General features: G+C 31.4%; 3 protein-coding genes across 7 annotated transcripts; 1 reads left to right on the forward strand and 2 right to left on the reverse strand.

The window, feature by feature from the left end:
- The first annotated feature begins 285 nt into the window (after positions 1 to 285).
- On the forward strand, positions 286 to 1,557 carry LOC124936538. Its single transcript, XM_047477045.1, has 4 exons — positions 286 to 403; positions 480 to 533; positions 666 to 717; positions 1,186 to 1,557. Exons 1-4 carry the CDS (start codon positions 330 to 332, stop codon positions 1,312 to 1,314), a joined length of 309 nt encoding a protein of 102 aa, XP_047333001.1. The 5' UTR covers positions 286 to 329; the 3' UTR covers positions 1,315 to 1,557.
- A 1,270-nt stretch (positions 1,558 to 2,827) lies between these two features.
- Positions 2,828 to 5,641, reverse strand: LOC124936410 (protein YIP4b-like). Its single transcript, XM_047476910.1, has 3 exons — positions 4,982 to 5,641; positions 3,547 to 3,621; positions 2,828 to 3,450 (listed from the first exon to the last, which is right to left on the reverse strand). Exons 1-3 carry the CDS (start codon positions 5,468 to 5,470, stop codon positions 3,190 to 3,192), a joined length of 825 nt encoding a protein of 274 aa, XP_047332866.1. The 5' UTR covers positions 5,471 to 5,641; the 3' UTR covers positions 2,828 to 3,189.
- A 2,037-nt stretch (positions 5,642 to 7,678) lies between these two features.
- Positions 7,679 to 16,209, reverse strand: LOC124936860 (mitochondrial outer membrane protein porin 4-like). Of its 5 annotated transcripts, none has more exons than XM_047477385.1 (7): positions 15,908 to 16,209; positions 13,446 to 13,547; positions 12,734 to 12,804; positions 12,204 to 12,314; positions 8,712 to 8,789; positions 8,419 to 8,621; positions 7,679 to 8,348 (listed from the first exon to the last, which is right to left on the reverse strand). In XM_047477385.1, exons 2-7 carry the CDS (start codon positions 13,510 to 13,512, stop codon positions 8,039 to 8,041), a joined length of 840 nt encoding a protein of 279 aa, XP_047333341.1. In that variant the 5' UTR covers positions 13,513 to 13,547; positions 15,908 to 16,209; the 3' UTR covers positions 7,679 to 8,038. The 5 variants fall into 5 exon arrangements, with proteins under 5 accessions (XP_047333341.1, XP_047333340.1, XP_047333342.1 ...); XM_047477384.1 differs by having other exon boundaries at positions 13,446 to 13,555; XM_047477386.1 differs by having other exon boundaries at positions 8,712 to 8,777; positions 13,446 to 13,577.
- Positions 16,210 to 17,018: the final 809 nt, after the last annotated feature.

Below are 17,018 nucleotides of genomic sequence, written 5' to 3' on the forward strand. Positions count from 1 at the left end.
TTTTTTTATAAAAAGATTTAATAGATATTGTTATATATAAATAAAATAAATAATATTTTTGATAATTAATGAAATGATTTAATAAAATTTTGTTTGATTTTTATAAGTTATTTAAATAACTTAAAATCGATGACTAGGAGGAGTTTGTTGAATGTTAAATTTGTTAGAATTTAATTTAAAAAATGGGTTTTTAAAAAAAATAATAATAATAATAAAATTATCATTTTGTATTTAAAATATAAATTTAATAAAAAAAATGTTAAAAAAAAAAAAGGTTCTAAAAGATAATATCCTGGTCACAAAAATCGAAAAAAAGGAGGATTCCGAACATGGAATCGAACAGGTCGTCGTTGTCCCCGCCGACGACAAAACGACTGTTGTTTGATCGGCGCTACGGCTGGATGTGATCTTTCTCTTTCTCTTCCTCTGTATCTTTTGATAATATTACTAAATACTAAAACCCATTAACGATTTTGCAGTTTTGATGATTGGAAGAATCCATCACAGGAAGCTCTACATGGCGGCCGAGGAATGTATGATTCTTCTCTTCTCTTCTCTTCTTCTACTTTTCAATACTAAAAGAATTACTCCTTTACTATAGTATGCTAGAAAATGTATGTATGTATGTATGATTCTCTTGTTGAAAGTTTTCTTCTTTGTCCAAGGTTCTGCGTTGTGCCTCTTGCAAGAAATTTGGTACATCTAGCTTCCCAATCGGTAGGTATCCTTTCCTCCTAGTTCTTGCAATTGATTTAAGTTTCTTTATCATTATGTAACGAACCCACCAAGTTAGTCAGTGGTAATAGTCGGATTAAAATACAAAAAATGTCACGAGTTCGATTGCATCTGAAAGCTTTCACTGAAAGCTTTGTGTTGAAGCGGAGGTTATGTTATGATGACTGTGGATGTCATCCTAATTCTCCTTAATTTAAAAAAAAAAAAAAAAAAATAGTCATTTTGAATACTTGTTTGTTTAGGGTTAACAATATTGATCAGAATGATTGAATACTTGTTTAGGGTTAACATTATTGATCAGAATTACTCAGTTTATTTATTGATTGATTGATAACATTACATTGTTCTAGATGAATTCCATGAATAGAAGAAGTTTATCATGTTATGGTTATTAGTTCGAATAAAGAAGATGAACTGATTATTTTGGTTCTTTTTGCACCTTTCTTATAGATGAACCTTGCTGGTAGTAGTGCAGTTAAAGTGCTGGAAAACCCTGAGTTAATTTCTCCTCAAGTACTCGGGGCGAAGATTAATGAACAACTGCAGAGACTTCAGTTCTCTATGCAAAACCGCAAATAAAATGCACCATCTTCAACCCACCCTGGATCGTGATTATAGCATGTCTCATTTGGTCTGGTCCTTTTGAAAGCAGTAAAACTATAAACGTGGTTTGGTTTGGTTGGGCATTTGGCCGCATTTTCATGGTTTTTCTTGTGAATGAATTTGCTTTGGACTTATATATTGATAGTTTTTGTACTTAATGTTGAATTCTTCTTTTTGAAAGGGAGTTAGTTATTGAAATTTTGAAGGTGTTACCTTGCATATTCGCAAGAATCAGATGTTTCTTATCTGACATAATATGGTATGAAATTGAGGACTATTTGCAGGTTATGAGCTTACCGCAGTAAAAAGAAGATTTCATCATCACTTAGACATGTTATCACCGAAAATTGGATTCAAACTGATATTTATTATTCCATTGCTAACATGACTTATTTGCTTTAATCAATTTGAATTTCGAACAAGTATTCAATGAATGCTAACAAAATTTGTTTGTTGATGTAAAATTGGATTCAAACATGTTTGAGCCCATTACTAATCTAACTTATTTCTTGAATAAAACAAGCATTCTCTTCAATTTCCTTAGCTCTTTCTTGTGCCCATGTCTATTGTAAATCGAGTGAGCTTGGTCTAGAACGAATTGTAAATCAACCTAACTGACCATTTATGAAACGGTTTAAACGAACCCAACGGTTTGGTTGTTTTGGCGGTCAAAATGATTAAAAAATATATAATATAGTTATATTAAACCTCTTCTAATAATTAAGATTTCAAGTATTGAACTTTCAAAATTAATTTATAAATATAAGTTTTTCAAAACAAATTTTATGTATAATTGTATTGTTTAACAATCATTTTTAAACTAATATTTGGAACACCTCGAAACCTAAATAATGTTATCCGCCATTACAGATGGTATAAAAGCCAGTGACAGTGGTAGGAACAAAATGTGACGAAAGGCTCTTGAATAATACGACGCAAAACCCTACATATTTAACTATGTATCCAAATATTCATTGGCTAATTCTAATCCAAATTCAGATACAAAATTATTTCCAAATAATCTTAAGTTATTAATACTAAGTGTTGGACAAACTAATAATAAACATAATAAACCACATAATAATCTACTCAAAAAACAATAATAAAAAATCTATAAAAAAATAATACTAAGAAAAAAGGTGAAAAAAAAAATAATGATCACTCAACTAAAAACCAATTTTTTAATCTTGCATAACCTATGATAACCTTATTTGATAGGTGACTCAGAAAATTAAAAATGTTAAGGAATCATATCTTCTAAACAAAATTTATTGGCTAAATAAATTTGAAAATAGAGGCTTAAAATCTTACTTAATTTACATGATATTATTGTTGAACTTTAACTTTCTTTTTAATTTGATTTTGAATACTTGTTACAACAAAACATAAACAAAGCAACATACTTAAACAACAATAACAAGCACAACGAAACAAAGCATGAGGCGTTTCAGTTTCGGCGGCGCAAAGATTGTACAAGAGAGGATAATACTTTAATTTAAAATAAGTATAATAAGTTCAGTTATGGTTATCAACTTTTGGGTTATAAAATAAATAGAATAAACCAATCCAGGAAAACCCCTAATTATTACATGAACAAGAGACATTACAGTTCCAACTTCAATTTCAATACATATATTTTCCTAGTTCACAAACCAAGCCGTCTTCAACAGTAATTCATACACAATATTTCATATTGAAAATTTCACTGAGATACAAAACTATTAACTATCTGCAATTTTACTCAAAGTTGGTTCATTCATTCATACATCTGATGTTGAGAAGCGAAAGAAGGCAATAGTGTGACATGCATGGCTCTATAATTTGTTGAAAACCGGTTTGGATATATGCGGATTAATCAATTGCGATGATGAGAAAACCGACAGAAACGTACATGAGAAAGACTGGATAGAGTGCGAGAGCTTTTCTTCTAGGGTTGACGGCTGTACTCATGAAAGGATATGCTGCCCAAGAGCTCCATCCCAATGTTACACAAACCACGACAACCTTGACTATCACGTTATCCTTTATCATACAGATTAATGCACCAATATCCAATGGGAACAAGCAGTAACCCAGAAGAGACAGACTCTGGAAGAAGATTATGTGACCTCCCTGATCATATGATTAACAACAACAACAACAACAACAAATTGTTCATCCGAAAAATTATGTCACTGATTTAAATCAAACAGAGAAAGAGAGAAGTACCAGTAGTAACACATTCAATGTCAGAATCACAGCACCAGCTGCTAGAAGTGCAAATGCAACCGCGAAAACTTCAGACTGCAAGAAGATTGAACATCAAGAACTTGTTTTGTGTCAGTTATTTGGTTCAAGACTCTTTTATTCATTATATATTTGTACCCCTAAATGTGTTTTCTGGGTTACTGCAAAGTTTCTTGGATAGAGGTGGAATGTGATATTCCTTTAAATGTAAAAAAATAAAAATATGTAACATTCTTCTTTCTTTCATAAGTTTTATTGTTTGTCTTGCTAGCAAAAATATAATCAAATAAAAGCACATCATCATCTAATCACACAAGATCGAATACCAGTTCCAACCAAAAAATGCCACAAATAAAGGACCGAATGAAGACACAGGTTAATCATCCCCATGGACAATAATAACTACTTAATTAGTGGGCTGTTTTGAAATGAACTTTTTCAACTTGACTATGATCCGGAAAAATCGACTTCTGTTATGTTTGCAAAAAAATCAGAATAATCTTGAAAATCCATAAAAGAATGTCTATATTAAATGAAACAAAAAATTACTATAATCTGGATCATGATTCATAATATAACTCTTTATATCAAATGAAGCAAAAATCACACTATAATCTGGATCATGATTCATTATATAATCTTTATATCGAATGAAACAAAAATCACACTATAATCTAGATCATGATTCATAATATAATCTCTATATCAAATGAAGCAAAAATCACACTACAATCTGATGATGATTTAGAAAATTATAATACCACACACGAAAGAAAGAAATTCCAATTTTAACCCTGGCGATTTTCCAATAGAATCGTGATTGTGTGTTACGTACTAGACTAGAGATCTAGGATTTGTAAAAGAAATGTATGTCGGACTCAGAGAGATAATCCAGATTCAATACTATTTCATCCATATTCACAGTTTATAAGCTACTAACTGATTAACCCACTAACTTAATCTACTATCGACTATACTATCATTATACTACAACTAATTACCTACTAGTACTGTTATAAATTGACATATTATGGCAAAATGATAGTTTCCAAATAGGCTCGGGTATGCCCTGCAACCGCTTCTTCTTCTTCTCGGGGAATTGTATCTAAACCCCCAAAGAGGTCTGGTTCTCTAAATAAATGTATTGACTTCCTCAATCCAATCATAAAGGGAACTGTCATATGGATAATTTTGATAACTCCTTAGATGGGACTTTTGATCCAGTAGTCCACCAATATGATCAATGAGACATCTATAGATTGTCATTCAAGTGAATTTCACACATTTACTCAATCATATGTAACCGATCTAATAAACCAAAGGTTTTAATCAACATCTTCATTAGAACAACAGGTAATCAATCAAGGCATAAAAGTCCAGCAAATCAATGAGATCAAACAAAGTGATAAACGCGTACCTTTTTAACAGATGCAGACCAAGACAAAGTTAATCCAAGGAAAACAATGAAGAAGAAAGGTCCCCAAAGATCCCAATCTCTAAGTGCCTTACCAGGATCTTCCCTATACGGATTTGGGAAAACAACAAGCTTAAGATTGCTAACAATCCTAGATAGATCCCTTTTTACAGTATCCCACACTGGTTCAGTCAAAGTGTTTGGAGGTGGACCAAACCCATCTGATGCAATTCTTGGTTGAACAGTATCGGATCGAGGAGGTGGAGGTGGAGGAGGAGCTGAAACAGATGGAACTGGTGTGGGTTTCTGGTAAGAAGGAGGTGGGAGGTTTGAGGGGATAAATGGAGAAGATGAGACGGGAATTGAAGCTCGAGGTGGACTTGGAGGTCTAGCAGGTAGAACGGTTGATGGGTTTGAGTAGATGAGATTCTCAATCTCGTCAATGTCCGATTGGGAAGATGAATGGAGGGGTATGGTATCGCCGTGAGACATTTTCCCGGGAAATTGTCGGATTTCCGGGGAATGATCGGAATGAAATGGAGAATGATGAGAGAGAGAGAGAGAGATCAGATGATCGAAATTATTTGGCTTAATTGGGAAGAAGATGAAGAAGAAGGATCGCACCAGTACGTGGGTAGGGTTTAGATTTTCCAAATGTCTTCGCAAATAAGCAAAACCCGAGCTTTGGTTTTATTAACTTCATATTTATGGTTTAGAGATTTTTTATTTATAACTAATTTAAAGAATATATAAAATGAAAAAATTAAATGCCTATATAATTATTTATTTAAATATAAATACACAAAAGAATAATGTATATGCGACAGAAAGAAAGACGTAATCTCGTAAGCGATTCGATTTAGTCGGTAATTGTTGACGGGATTATTAAATATCAAAACAACTATTTGTCTGTTTGAATGGTTAAAAAGAATTTTTTTGGTCAGTTTAATTTAATTGGTTTAATCATACTTTATTAAAATAGATTAAAATATATATCAATATTGTTATATATATATATATATATATATATATATATATATATAATATTATTAATAAGGGGCATTAGATTTGATAGAGGAGAGCAAACAACTTATGTTTTAAGTTATGGGTTTGAATATTTAGTTCGAACCATTAAAAAAATTGCATTATCATAATTTGTGATTTTTATTAGAACTTTAGAAATACGATTAATCTATGTGGGTTCAATATATATCCCATAAAAACACTCAATTAATAATCAGAGGAACGGAACTTGCCGTTCGAAACTAAGACCTTAGGGAGACTAGAGATATCCACCAATTTTATTGTTTGACTATAAGAGGGGATTAAAAAATTTAATGCAGAAGATTCAACGATTAATTCCGACAGATTACCCACCAGTCCCATGCAAGTATATACCCAACCCAAGATGGAAAATTTTAGATGAGTTTGATTAATATATAGCCTGCAAATACACTCAGCTAATTCAACGTCTAGTATCTCAAAAAGTTCAGAATATTCAATTTTTACCGTTAAGTTATAAGAGGAGATAAACATCATATTCAACAAAAAAAAAAAAAAAAAAAAAAAAAAAAATTATAAATAAGGTTATATTGTATTTACATGAATAATGTAATGAGAAGTATAAGATCCACTAAATTTTAAAAAATTATTCTTCAAAACACAAATCCAGTTTATTAAGATTTTTTTTAATTAAATATAACACTATAGTTAGTTAACAATTTTGAAATTAAATTTGTTTATTACTGTAATAATTAATATTCTCTTAACAAATCTATCTTTGCATGGTGCTCTTTTATTTTATTTTTATTTTATGTGTTAGGACCTAATAGTTATAACATATTAATTATCACTATTGTGATTAAATTCTCTTGAATATTTAGTCAGTTTACATAGTTTTAGTGTTTTACGGTTAGAATTGAAAAGAAAACCGAATAGGTGACCAGAATAAAATGATAAGAAAAAAATAACATAAAAAAATAAAGATATTTGAAATTATGGTAAAAGTCTAAAATATTATTTTGTTAAGATTACTTAAAAAATAATTATTAAAATAAAAAAATATAAATAATTTCATTTATTTTTAATATAGAAAATGTGATTAAATTAGATAATAATAAAAACTATCCTATTGGAATCTAATATGCTTAAATCAAGTCAACAACATTTTGATACTAAACAAAAATGGGCTAATTATATAGTAGTCATTAGCTAAGAAATGTGTTATTAATTCACATAGCCATGTAATTTAAACAGATGGGAAATGAAATATTTACATACGAAAATAAAATAAGTCATTCAATTTGCTCATAATTTCTTCAATTAAATATAGAATAACAGCTCCAGTCCTTAAATAATTAGAAGTTGACATTAAACAGATACAAATAACAAAGGTTAAGAAGACAAGTTTCTTATCAACTGATCCAACATCTATAAGTTGCTCGAATCGCCATAGTTTAAAAGAATACCTAGTTTCCGTGGTATCTTTTCTGTGTAAGGTGTTGAATCGAAGTCATTATCATCGATGGAGTGGCTCTATTGCTGAAGAACATCTTTTACAACTATATATGCTTCAAGAATGAATGGAAGACCAAGTATTCATTGAAAGGTTATTATGAATCAAAAGCATTCATTTAGATAATAAGAGGTCTGGTTCTCAATAAATGTATTGAATTCCTCAATTCAATCGCGATGAGAACGACACATTTAGGATAAATTTGTTTTGACAACTCCTTAGATGGGATTTTTTATCCAGTCCATCAATATGATCAAGGATACATCTATTTATGGATTGTCATTCAAGTGAATTTCACACATTGACTCAATCATATGATCAACATCTTCATTAGAACAACATGTAATCAGGTTATCAAAGTCGCGAAAAAATGAACTAATCCTCAAGGACTCCAGCTAGTCATAGGCTATGATTGAACATTGTTGTGTGCTCTAAGCATCAAAGTTTTGATAAAGCAACCAAATACATTTTCCCAGCTAAACTTGCAAAGCAATTAGCAAAATATCACAAAATAAAGGGAACAAACTTGGTAAATACTAAAAACATCATGACTTCATGGAAAAGGAAATACCAAGTTTAGGCAGTACTCCTTTAAGGTCCATGAAATCATATTGTGCTGAAATTGTTACCCGTTTCCCCCTCTTTTTCAATCCTCTCTCGTAGAACATCGATACCTTTCCGTCGTAAGCAAACTTAGTTTTAACTTTGCTGTAAGGGTCAAGAGTGTGAGAGCATCCGATTTCAAAACTGTTCTTCAATTCAGAGAACCTGTGGATCATTTCTGCAGCAACCTGGATTCCTTCAACATGGCCAATGTAAGATGCCCTCAATGTGTTCCCCTCTCCATTATCCTCCCTGAAGAAGAAGAAAGCTCATTCTAAAAAGGTTGAAAACATTAATTCTAGTCACAAAAAAAGTACATTACATTATAAAGGACACCAAGGAATTTGGCCTTCTAATTCCAATACCAACATTCCATTTTGTCATGGAGGAGGTGTCAAAACAAAATTTCCCCCCGTAAGCTATGTCATTTATGCCAAAACCAGCAGAGAACTTCAAAACTGGGTCGGAGTTAAGGATAAGACTCGAATTTATGGTGGCAATGTTATGCCTGTATTGAACATGAAGCTTAGGAACAACAAACAATTGTTAGCTGGGAACTTTCTTGGAAAGAAACCCACCAAATTAATTAAAGTATTTGTGATTTAAGGAAATAACCTTGTTTCCAGGTATAGTAAATTTTAATGCTGTCCTCGTAGTGGGAAAAATACCATCCACAATCAACTGTGGAGAGATCTGAAATTTAGTATATATATTTAGACCGTTAGCTATTGAAAACACAAACTGGCTTTGTTTAGAGACACTTTAATATTTATGTCAAGATCTCACATACAAATTAATGTGGATTCATATATAATAACATTAGGAAACATAATATATTTGATCATAGTTTAAATTTTATTGTTAGTTTCACTATGAGAGTAGCATATGTGTTAGAATTTGACAAAAGATAGGCTAACAAAGAGCCTTTTGGTATGCTTAATTTGTATTTAACTGAATCAGTATCACATGTACACAATGATGAATATATACAAAATTGGAGAGAAGTAGGAATTTCATAACACAAGCATTTATTGAGGGTATCAACATTCATTTTCTCTTTTGTTTTAAATGGTTGCTTGGTTTCTCAGATTCCAAATTGAGGAACACAAGGAGTTCTCAATGATTTTAACACCCTCATGTAAAACTAAATACGAATGTACTAAACGTGAGCTTGTCACGTAATAGAGAAAATCGATGATAGGAAAACCCTTTGATGAGTATGTTGGACAATTGTTATAGAGATGTACCTGATAATAAGAAACTTTTGAGTGACATGTTCAATAATAAAGTGAAAGTCGATCTCAATAAGTTTCATAAGAACATGAAAAGTGTGATTAACATTGAGAAAGGCTTCACTACCCTACAATAAGATGGATGGTTGCAGGAGTGGAATGTGAAGTTTACAAAGAAATGACTGCAACCAATAGAGTTCAACGATTGCATGGACGAGTGCCCAACACCCCGACTCAGTGCTAGAGCGGTAGACAAAGACACTTACCATAGGCCAGGATGTTCATATCTAAATAAATAATAGTCATATGATCAATAAGACTCCACATCATTGATCCACTTAGACTAATAATTAGCTCAATTTTTATACCAATCCTGAAAATCAGGATGCAGGGGATTTTGTGAATTTAATTGAGGAATTAAAAACTAGATAGAAAAGATTGCAGTGTTCTAATATTGTTTTTCTTATTAAATCATGGTCTATACAATGAAAGTTATTTAATCAGATCTTTGTAGATAGTTTGAGAACTCTTTATATGTTACAAATAACTTTTTGTATTTCAGTTTCATCAATAAAATAAAGTTAAATTTACTTACACTAGAATTTGTATGAATATTCATAGCCAAGATGGTGTATCCTCTCTTGTATTGCGCATTTAGATGGCCAACAAATGCATCTTGATTTGTACATTTCTGTTTCATATATAAAATAAGTTGTAGACTTAATGAATATAATTCCACTAGTACTTTTTTTTTTATCTGAATATGATGCAAAATTACTTTGAAACCTAAACTTAAAGGAATATTCAGTTTTTCTTTTTGTTTATTTATCTGGATAAATGCCAAATGAGCTAGACTAAAAAATATCATAACAGAAGATATTGGAACTAAACTGATAAATTTCTTATCAAAATTATATCCTTTCTTTAGGAAGGAGATCTACCAGGCATAAATGATATCCTTTTGCTAACTTGCAGTCGCAGGATAACTTACTTGCGTCGATCGAAATCTTTTTTTGTTGACCGGAGTGTACTCCTCAATGGATGGTTAGCACGATCTCCCACTTAGTAGAAATCGAACTGAGATTTTGATCTCTTTGACAAGACTCTTTTTCATTTTTATTTAATATTTTAAAATGTTAGAAGGAAATAATGATAAATGTAAAAAAAGGAGACACCAAAACCATAACATGAGAAATGTTTTCAACGTCATCCGAAAACAGTTCGGGACGGTTTCTATACTTAGGTATTCATTGTTGAAGAATGGAAAAATGATTCAAAGCAACAAATCAAACCAAAAAGGAGCTTTAGGGATTGAAATGTTGTTGAAAGCTCGTGAAAACTCAAATCTCTTTGGTAAACTCAATAGTTCCTTCACATATTTTGTTGGTAGAAATTATAGAATGGACTATTGCTCAATTGAAAAATGGCAAGGAGTTGAAAATAGCTTGAATTAAAAGGAGCTTCTTTAGGGGTTGAATTATTGTTGAAAACTCATGGAAACTCCAACCTCTTTAGTAAACTCAGTAATTCCTTGACATGTTTTGTTGTTTGAAATTATAGATTGGACTATTGCTCAAATAAAAATGGCATGGAGTTGAAAATGAAAGGAGGTTTCAACAAATGGCCATCCAGAGTTCTTTGGACTTTATCAATTTACTCCTCTTCTTTGTGGCAATAGGATCAGGAACACTGGAAGGGTGATGCATTGGGTTCCACATGACTTTGGGTTTTCACTTAAAGTTGATAATCTTGTGAACTTGGGTGTTGAGGATGAACTGTGTTACATGATGCAAAGCTGACCTCCCTCAAGAAGAACCCTCGAGAACCTTACCAGGCGATAAAGTCGGTGTGGATTCCACGGTTCTAAAATCTTCCCATGAGAATGATGATGTGGAGGATCCTTATTTTGCAACTATCCAAGGAAAAAAGAATGACAATGTTGATATCCATTGGACAATGCTGATATATGTTCCCCTAGTTTGTGAAGGCGAGGCCTTTGCAGAAATCACGGGGTCGAGGATGACATAATTGAGGCTAATACTACGGTTGTTTGTATGGAAGCCGCACCGAAGTCAGTATAGGACGAATCTCCCACTTTAAAGGATGAACATGGTAAATGGATTGAATATATGAAGAAAGAATGGGCATATTTGAAAACATGAGATCACTTCTCTCTAAGTGAGATAAAATCAACAATTGAGGATGAACTCAATTGATGTAAGAAAATTATCAATGAGGCGAACAAAAGAAGTGAGAAAAATAAATAAATGACTTGAAATCTCAGCTTTGAGAGCGAGACGTACAAGTTGCATAGTGGGGTTAGCTAGGATGGTCAAAAGATAATTGGACATGGCTCAAAAGCCGCAAGATCCGTTTTATTGTTTCAATTTGTTAGATTTGTTAGAATATATATGTATATATTTATATATGTCTTGTCTAATTTAGCTTAAGGGCATTATATTCTTTTGAGCTTTTGACTATATATACCACACTCACACTCTTGTAAAACATAATTTATCAAAATATTAAAGCCTCCACAATGGAAAGACTAAGTTTTTCATCTTTCTTCTTGATTTCTGGATAAATATTGTTAGTTTAAGGAATATCAACAAGATTAACTTATGACCATTCATGTCATAACTTGAACTTGAATTGTATTATTTTTGTTTGGTGTTTCTCATAATCTTCACAAAATGTGATTTATTGAAATGGTTAAAAAAAATAAACTTTAAATAATTTGATGTAAGAAATGATTGATGAAGAGATATTACCTAGCTTAAATAATGAAAAAAACAAGTCCAAAATCATGGAATGAGGATGAGATAAAGTTGAAACAAAACTTTATAACAACAAAAAAAAGACAATCTTTACTTACATTAAAATTTGTATCAACATTCATAACCAAGGTGGTGCATCCTCTCTTGTACCTTGCATTTAAATGACCAACAAATGTACCATCTATCATCGCACAACTTGTTGTATGTCCCTGTTTCATATATAAAATTATATTTTACTTTTTTATAATGTATTTAGAATACAAACATTTAAAAACTAAACTTAGGCATTATTCCGTTGAGTTTTATTTTTAAATCCAACTATAATAAAAACATCATTATATTCACCCTCTCATCAATTATATCATTCAATTCATTAACCAAAATATTAAAATATCTTCTATTTAAAAAAATATATTTTATCACTATATATTAAAACCCTTTAAATTTTTTTACAAAAAAAAAATCACCATCAATCAACATTTTTTAAATAATTTATGAATTATTAATAAAAGTCAATACCGAACAAGACTTAGATGGAGACGTATTATAAAATTTATTTTCATTTTTGCTCATATTTAAAATTATTTTCAAAGGGACCTATATATATAAATGTAAAATGAATAAATACCATCATCCCAGAAGATCCTCGAACTAAATAGAGGAATTTCTTTTCAAAATTATATCCTTTCATCAGGAGATCTGCCAAGTAGAAATCAATGAATTTTATGTTAAGTATAAAAAATACTAAGATTAAGCAATCATTTTTCTATTTACTAAAATGAACGATTTTCTTATGACTTGTTTTAATCATTTATTTGAATTACATTCAAATACACTAAGGTGTGTTGGTAAATTGACATCAGCATTAAAATTTGAAGAACAAATGTTGTTTGTTGAAAAACTTACAATAATGAATTAGATTTAAAATTAGAATTTTCATAGTACTGAAACAACCATATATATATATATATATATATATATATATATATATATATTTAAATATGAAAAAGAAGAAAGAAGAAAAAAAAAATCTCTTAAAATTTACAATTTTATGTAATTCTACAGTTGTCATCCAAACACAATCTTATTCTTTTTCTTAGATGGTCTGAATGTGAAGACTCAATCCATAAAACATTAATTCTTGTACTCTATTTGAGCTATGAGTCTCCACTCTCCACAACCTAGTATCCTATCATCATTTTTTCATCAATTTTTTTTTCATTATTAACTAAAATTCAAAATATTCATATTTCATTCTTTATAATAATTTAAATATTAAATAATAAGAATATTTAATTATAAAATTACATAAGATAAAAAGAAGACTTATAAAGACACACCTTTTGCTTGCTTGCCAATGCTGGAGAAAGGTGCAGGCCCGTCGACACCACCACCGCCACCGCCCATATTTAATCAACTCAATTCAATGGTGTCTGAGAATCCTTTGAACCTAAGGGAATGATTGTTAACATCTATACAAATACCACTTATTTAGTTCAAGTATCTTACAAGCATTAACTATAGTGTAATTTGAAGAAAAGCTTAAAGCTTTCTGTGTCTATTTTGTTGAAGAACTGTTATACAAAAACTCGAAAGCAAAATAAAATTTAATCTTCACTCAACCCTGATCTCCTTGATTTTGTACCCAAACTCAGCTACTTATTTGGAAAATTGATTTTCACACTGAATTTTTCTTTATTTCTTTGGATATTCTATAGTCCCTTCAAGTGGGGTTGTAGTACACGTTATGCATGACTAACTTGCCACAAAAGTCGTGGAAGGTGTTTACTAGAAGTGCCTTAGTAAGTAAGGATGTCAACAATTTGTAGACGTGATAGAAGACAAAATGTTTGTCATTTCTATGTGCTTTTTGCGGTCGTGATTAACACTATTTAGCAATACTTATTGCACTTGGTTGTCAAATATAGTTGTTTCAATTAACCATTGTCTACCTAGAATGAGTGTAAAATCCAGCTTATCCATATCGCCTCACATCACAGAGACTGAGAGAAAATGGTTTTAAGTTCAACACTTCAACATTTAGATCAATACACCGTCTTCTTATTGCTTCTCCATACAACCAAGTTTCCCTAGAGGTAGGTTCATAGTCCAAGGTAGAGCATGTGTCTTTTATGTAGCTCCAAGATTCAGTTTCTAGCTTCAGCAACCCTAGTTGTAATTGATTTCACCTCTAAACCTACATGTTTTTACCACAACTAATCATGACCCTGTGTTGCAGACTATTATGGGTGATGCAGAGAATGCTCTACTCCAAAATAAGATTCAAACATAAGGTTGGTGGATCCAATAACCATCACAAAACTTGTCTTATAGCCAAAGACATTGATCAACAACAAAGTAGGGATTATTATAGACTGCAATCGACAAAAATGTCTAATTTAATATCTAGATGCGAGTAATGCATTTTTACATGGTCAACTTAAAAATAAGTATACATGACTCAACCACACAACTTTGTTCATCTAAATCTTCCTAATCGTGTGGGTTGACTTCATAAGGTAGTTTATAGTCTTAAACATGATCTTGTACATAATATGCTACTCTACTACTGAATCAAAATAGACACGCCTTAATTTCTATTTCTTGGTGACCAAGTGTCCACATATTTATTAATTTGGATATATAATCTTTAATATAATCTCTCATCAATACATCAACCCCATTATCACTAGCTTAATTGAGGTTTTTTTCCTTTTGCACTACTTTCTAAGAGTCAAAGCTAGACGTACGACGAATAGCTTGATTCTCTCCCAATTCAAGTACAATCATATTCTAACTCAGGTCATATGCATCAAGTCAAACCATCATATACACTAGACTCATGATTCTAAGTGTCAGTTTTATGGTGAACATCTATATGGATCTTTTCAGTAAAGAAACATTATTGGAGTCCTTCAGTGCTCAACTCTTACTGGTCTGGAGTTGGTCTTCACAGTCTATCTCACTGGACAACAATTAAGTGTGCCTTAAGGTAAAGGTATCTTCACTATATACCTTACAATGGACTTATGCTACGACCATCTCAAACTATACATCTTGTCGCTTACTCAGATACCGGTTGGGTGTGTAGATAATTGCCGACATACAACAAGATATTGCATTTTCTTAGGTGATGATTTTATTTCGTAGCATTGATAGGGTCTACCTATACCATACAAATTTACTAAATACTATGTTTATTGATATCCACATCAAAATGCCTCAACCAACTCATAGTTCTGCATTATAATGTGACAAGCTTAAAGTTTATGCCTTTCATTTCAAAGGTGTTTAAGATATTGACTCAACAGTCAAAGTTGAGTCATAATCAACATTCAACATCCATCTCCAATATCCCAAACTATCTCCTCTGATTCTCAACATATCCCGAATTCTTAGAAGTACCAACAAAACAAGAAAGGAAGAAAGAAAGAAATTGGAAGACCTAACTTATAGGGATTTTTTTTCCCAAAAAAAACTTATAGGGATTTCTTATTTATATATCTTTTTCTACTGTGTGACTAATCATAAAACTATCAAAGAGCAGTCAGTGTCTGCATTCATTTTCATTTCTTCTAGGGTTTACACTTTTCAACAAACAAGAAAGAGACAGAGAGAAATAACATAGGTGATTTCAAAATCTTTTATAATTTCCTAAAGAATTTCATTTTTCATGTATTATCATTCTCTAGCTAGCTAGATCATTGTTCATAATACATACATTTCGTACAACTGTAAGCATTTATAATAGATCGAAGAATCAAAGTAAGTTAGTATTAGTTAATGAAGATCGAGCTCTTACCGACGGCAGAGCTAAACGATGGATTGGGGTAAGCCGCGAACTATCGCTTCAGAGGCGGCGACACCGTCCGTACGTAAGAGAGATTTAAAAGAAAGAAGAAATGGAAACAGAGAATCTGAAGTTTTTGGCCATGAATGAGATGACTGAAATGAAAAAGGTGGTCTGAACAATGATGATTTTCTAACGGGAGAAAAGGCATGATTAGTACCATTAGGTGGTAAGTTGGTAAAGGGAAATTGGATCAAAATGACCCTAAAAATACCTTAAATGCGCTGTTTAATCGATCAAATGAACACTTTCAAATATTTTGACGGAATTATTTTGTAATAACGTGAAGTGAAGGACATGATGATCTCGCGAAAGAAAAACATGTGAAAAGTCCAGAATGATCGTGTCCTTCGCATGTCGATCGTGTCACCCTTTGCGTGACGATCGTGTCCTTCGCTTCCAGTGACGATCGTGTCCTTCGAGTGACGATTGTGTCCTTCGAGTGACGATTGTGTCCTTTCACGTGACGATCGTACCCTTTGCGCGACGGAGTAATTTCACCGGTTTTCCTTCGCGTGACGCGACGGGATAATTTCATCAAATTTTTTAAAGTAGTTATTTACGCAACTAAATTTATACGCTATTCACCCGCGAATTTAATACCTTTCTCACTGTCATCTCGTCAAATTTTCCTTGATAACTGGTCAATAACATTTTTATAAATATATATAGTCTAATAAATTAAAAAATCATATTATTATAAAAAAATCAAATCTAATTTTTTTATAAACTATGAAGGTACAAAATGTAATTCTAAAATTATACAGGCTCTAAGACCACCCACAGTAGGGTGTCAAATTTTTTCATTTAACACCCTGTCACGTCAGCTTAACACCTCTTTTAACACCCACTTTTTAACATGTCATACATCAGCGTGTTATTCAAGGTATCAAAATTACTTTTTCACTTTCTCTCACTTCCACATCATTTAAACATATACATAATTTCATTTTTTTTAACCACAAACAATATTATTCATTACTTGATAAATCAAACATACAAATATTATTTAAAACGAAGAAGAAAACAAACACTCTAAACATTGATAATTTTTTAAATAGTG

Source organism: Impatiens glandulifera, chromosome 4 (assembly GCF_907164915.1).
Source record: "Impatiens glandulifera chromosome 4, dImpGla2.1, whole genome shotgun sequence".
In the NCBI taxonomy this organism is placed as follows: Eukaryota; Viridiplantae; Streptophyta; class Magnoliopsida; order Ericales; family Balsaminaceae; genus Impatiens; species Impatiens glandulifera.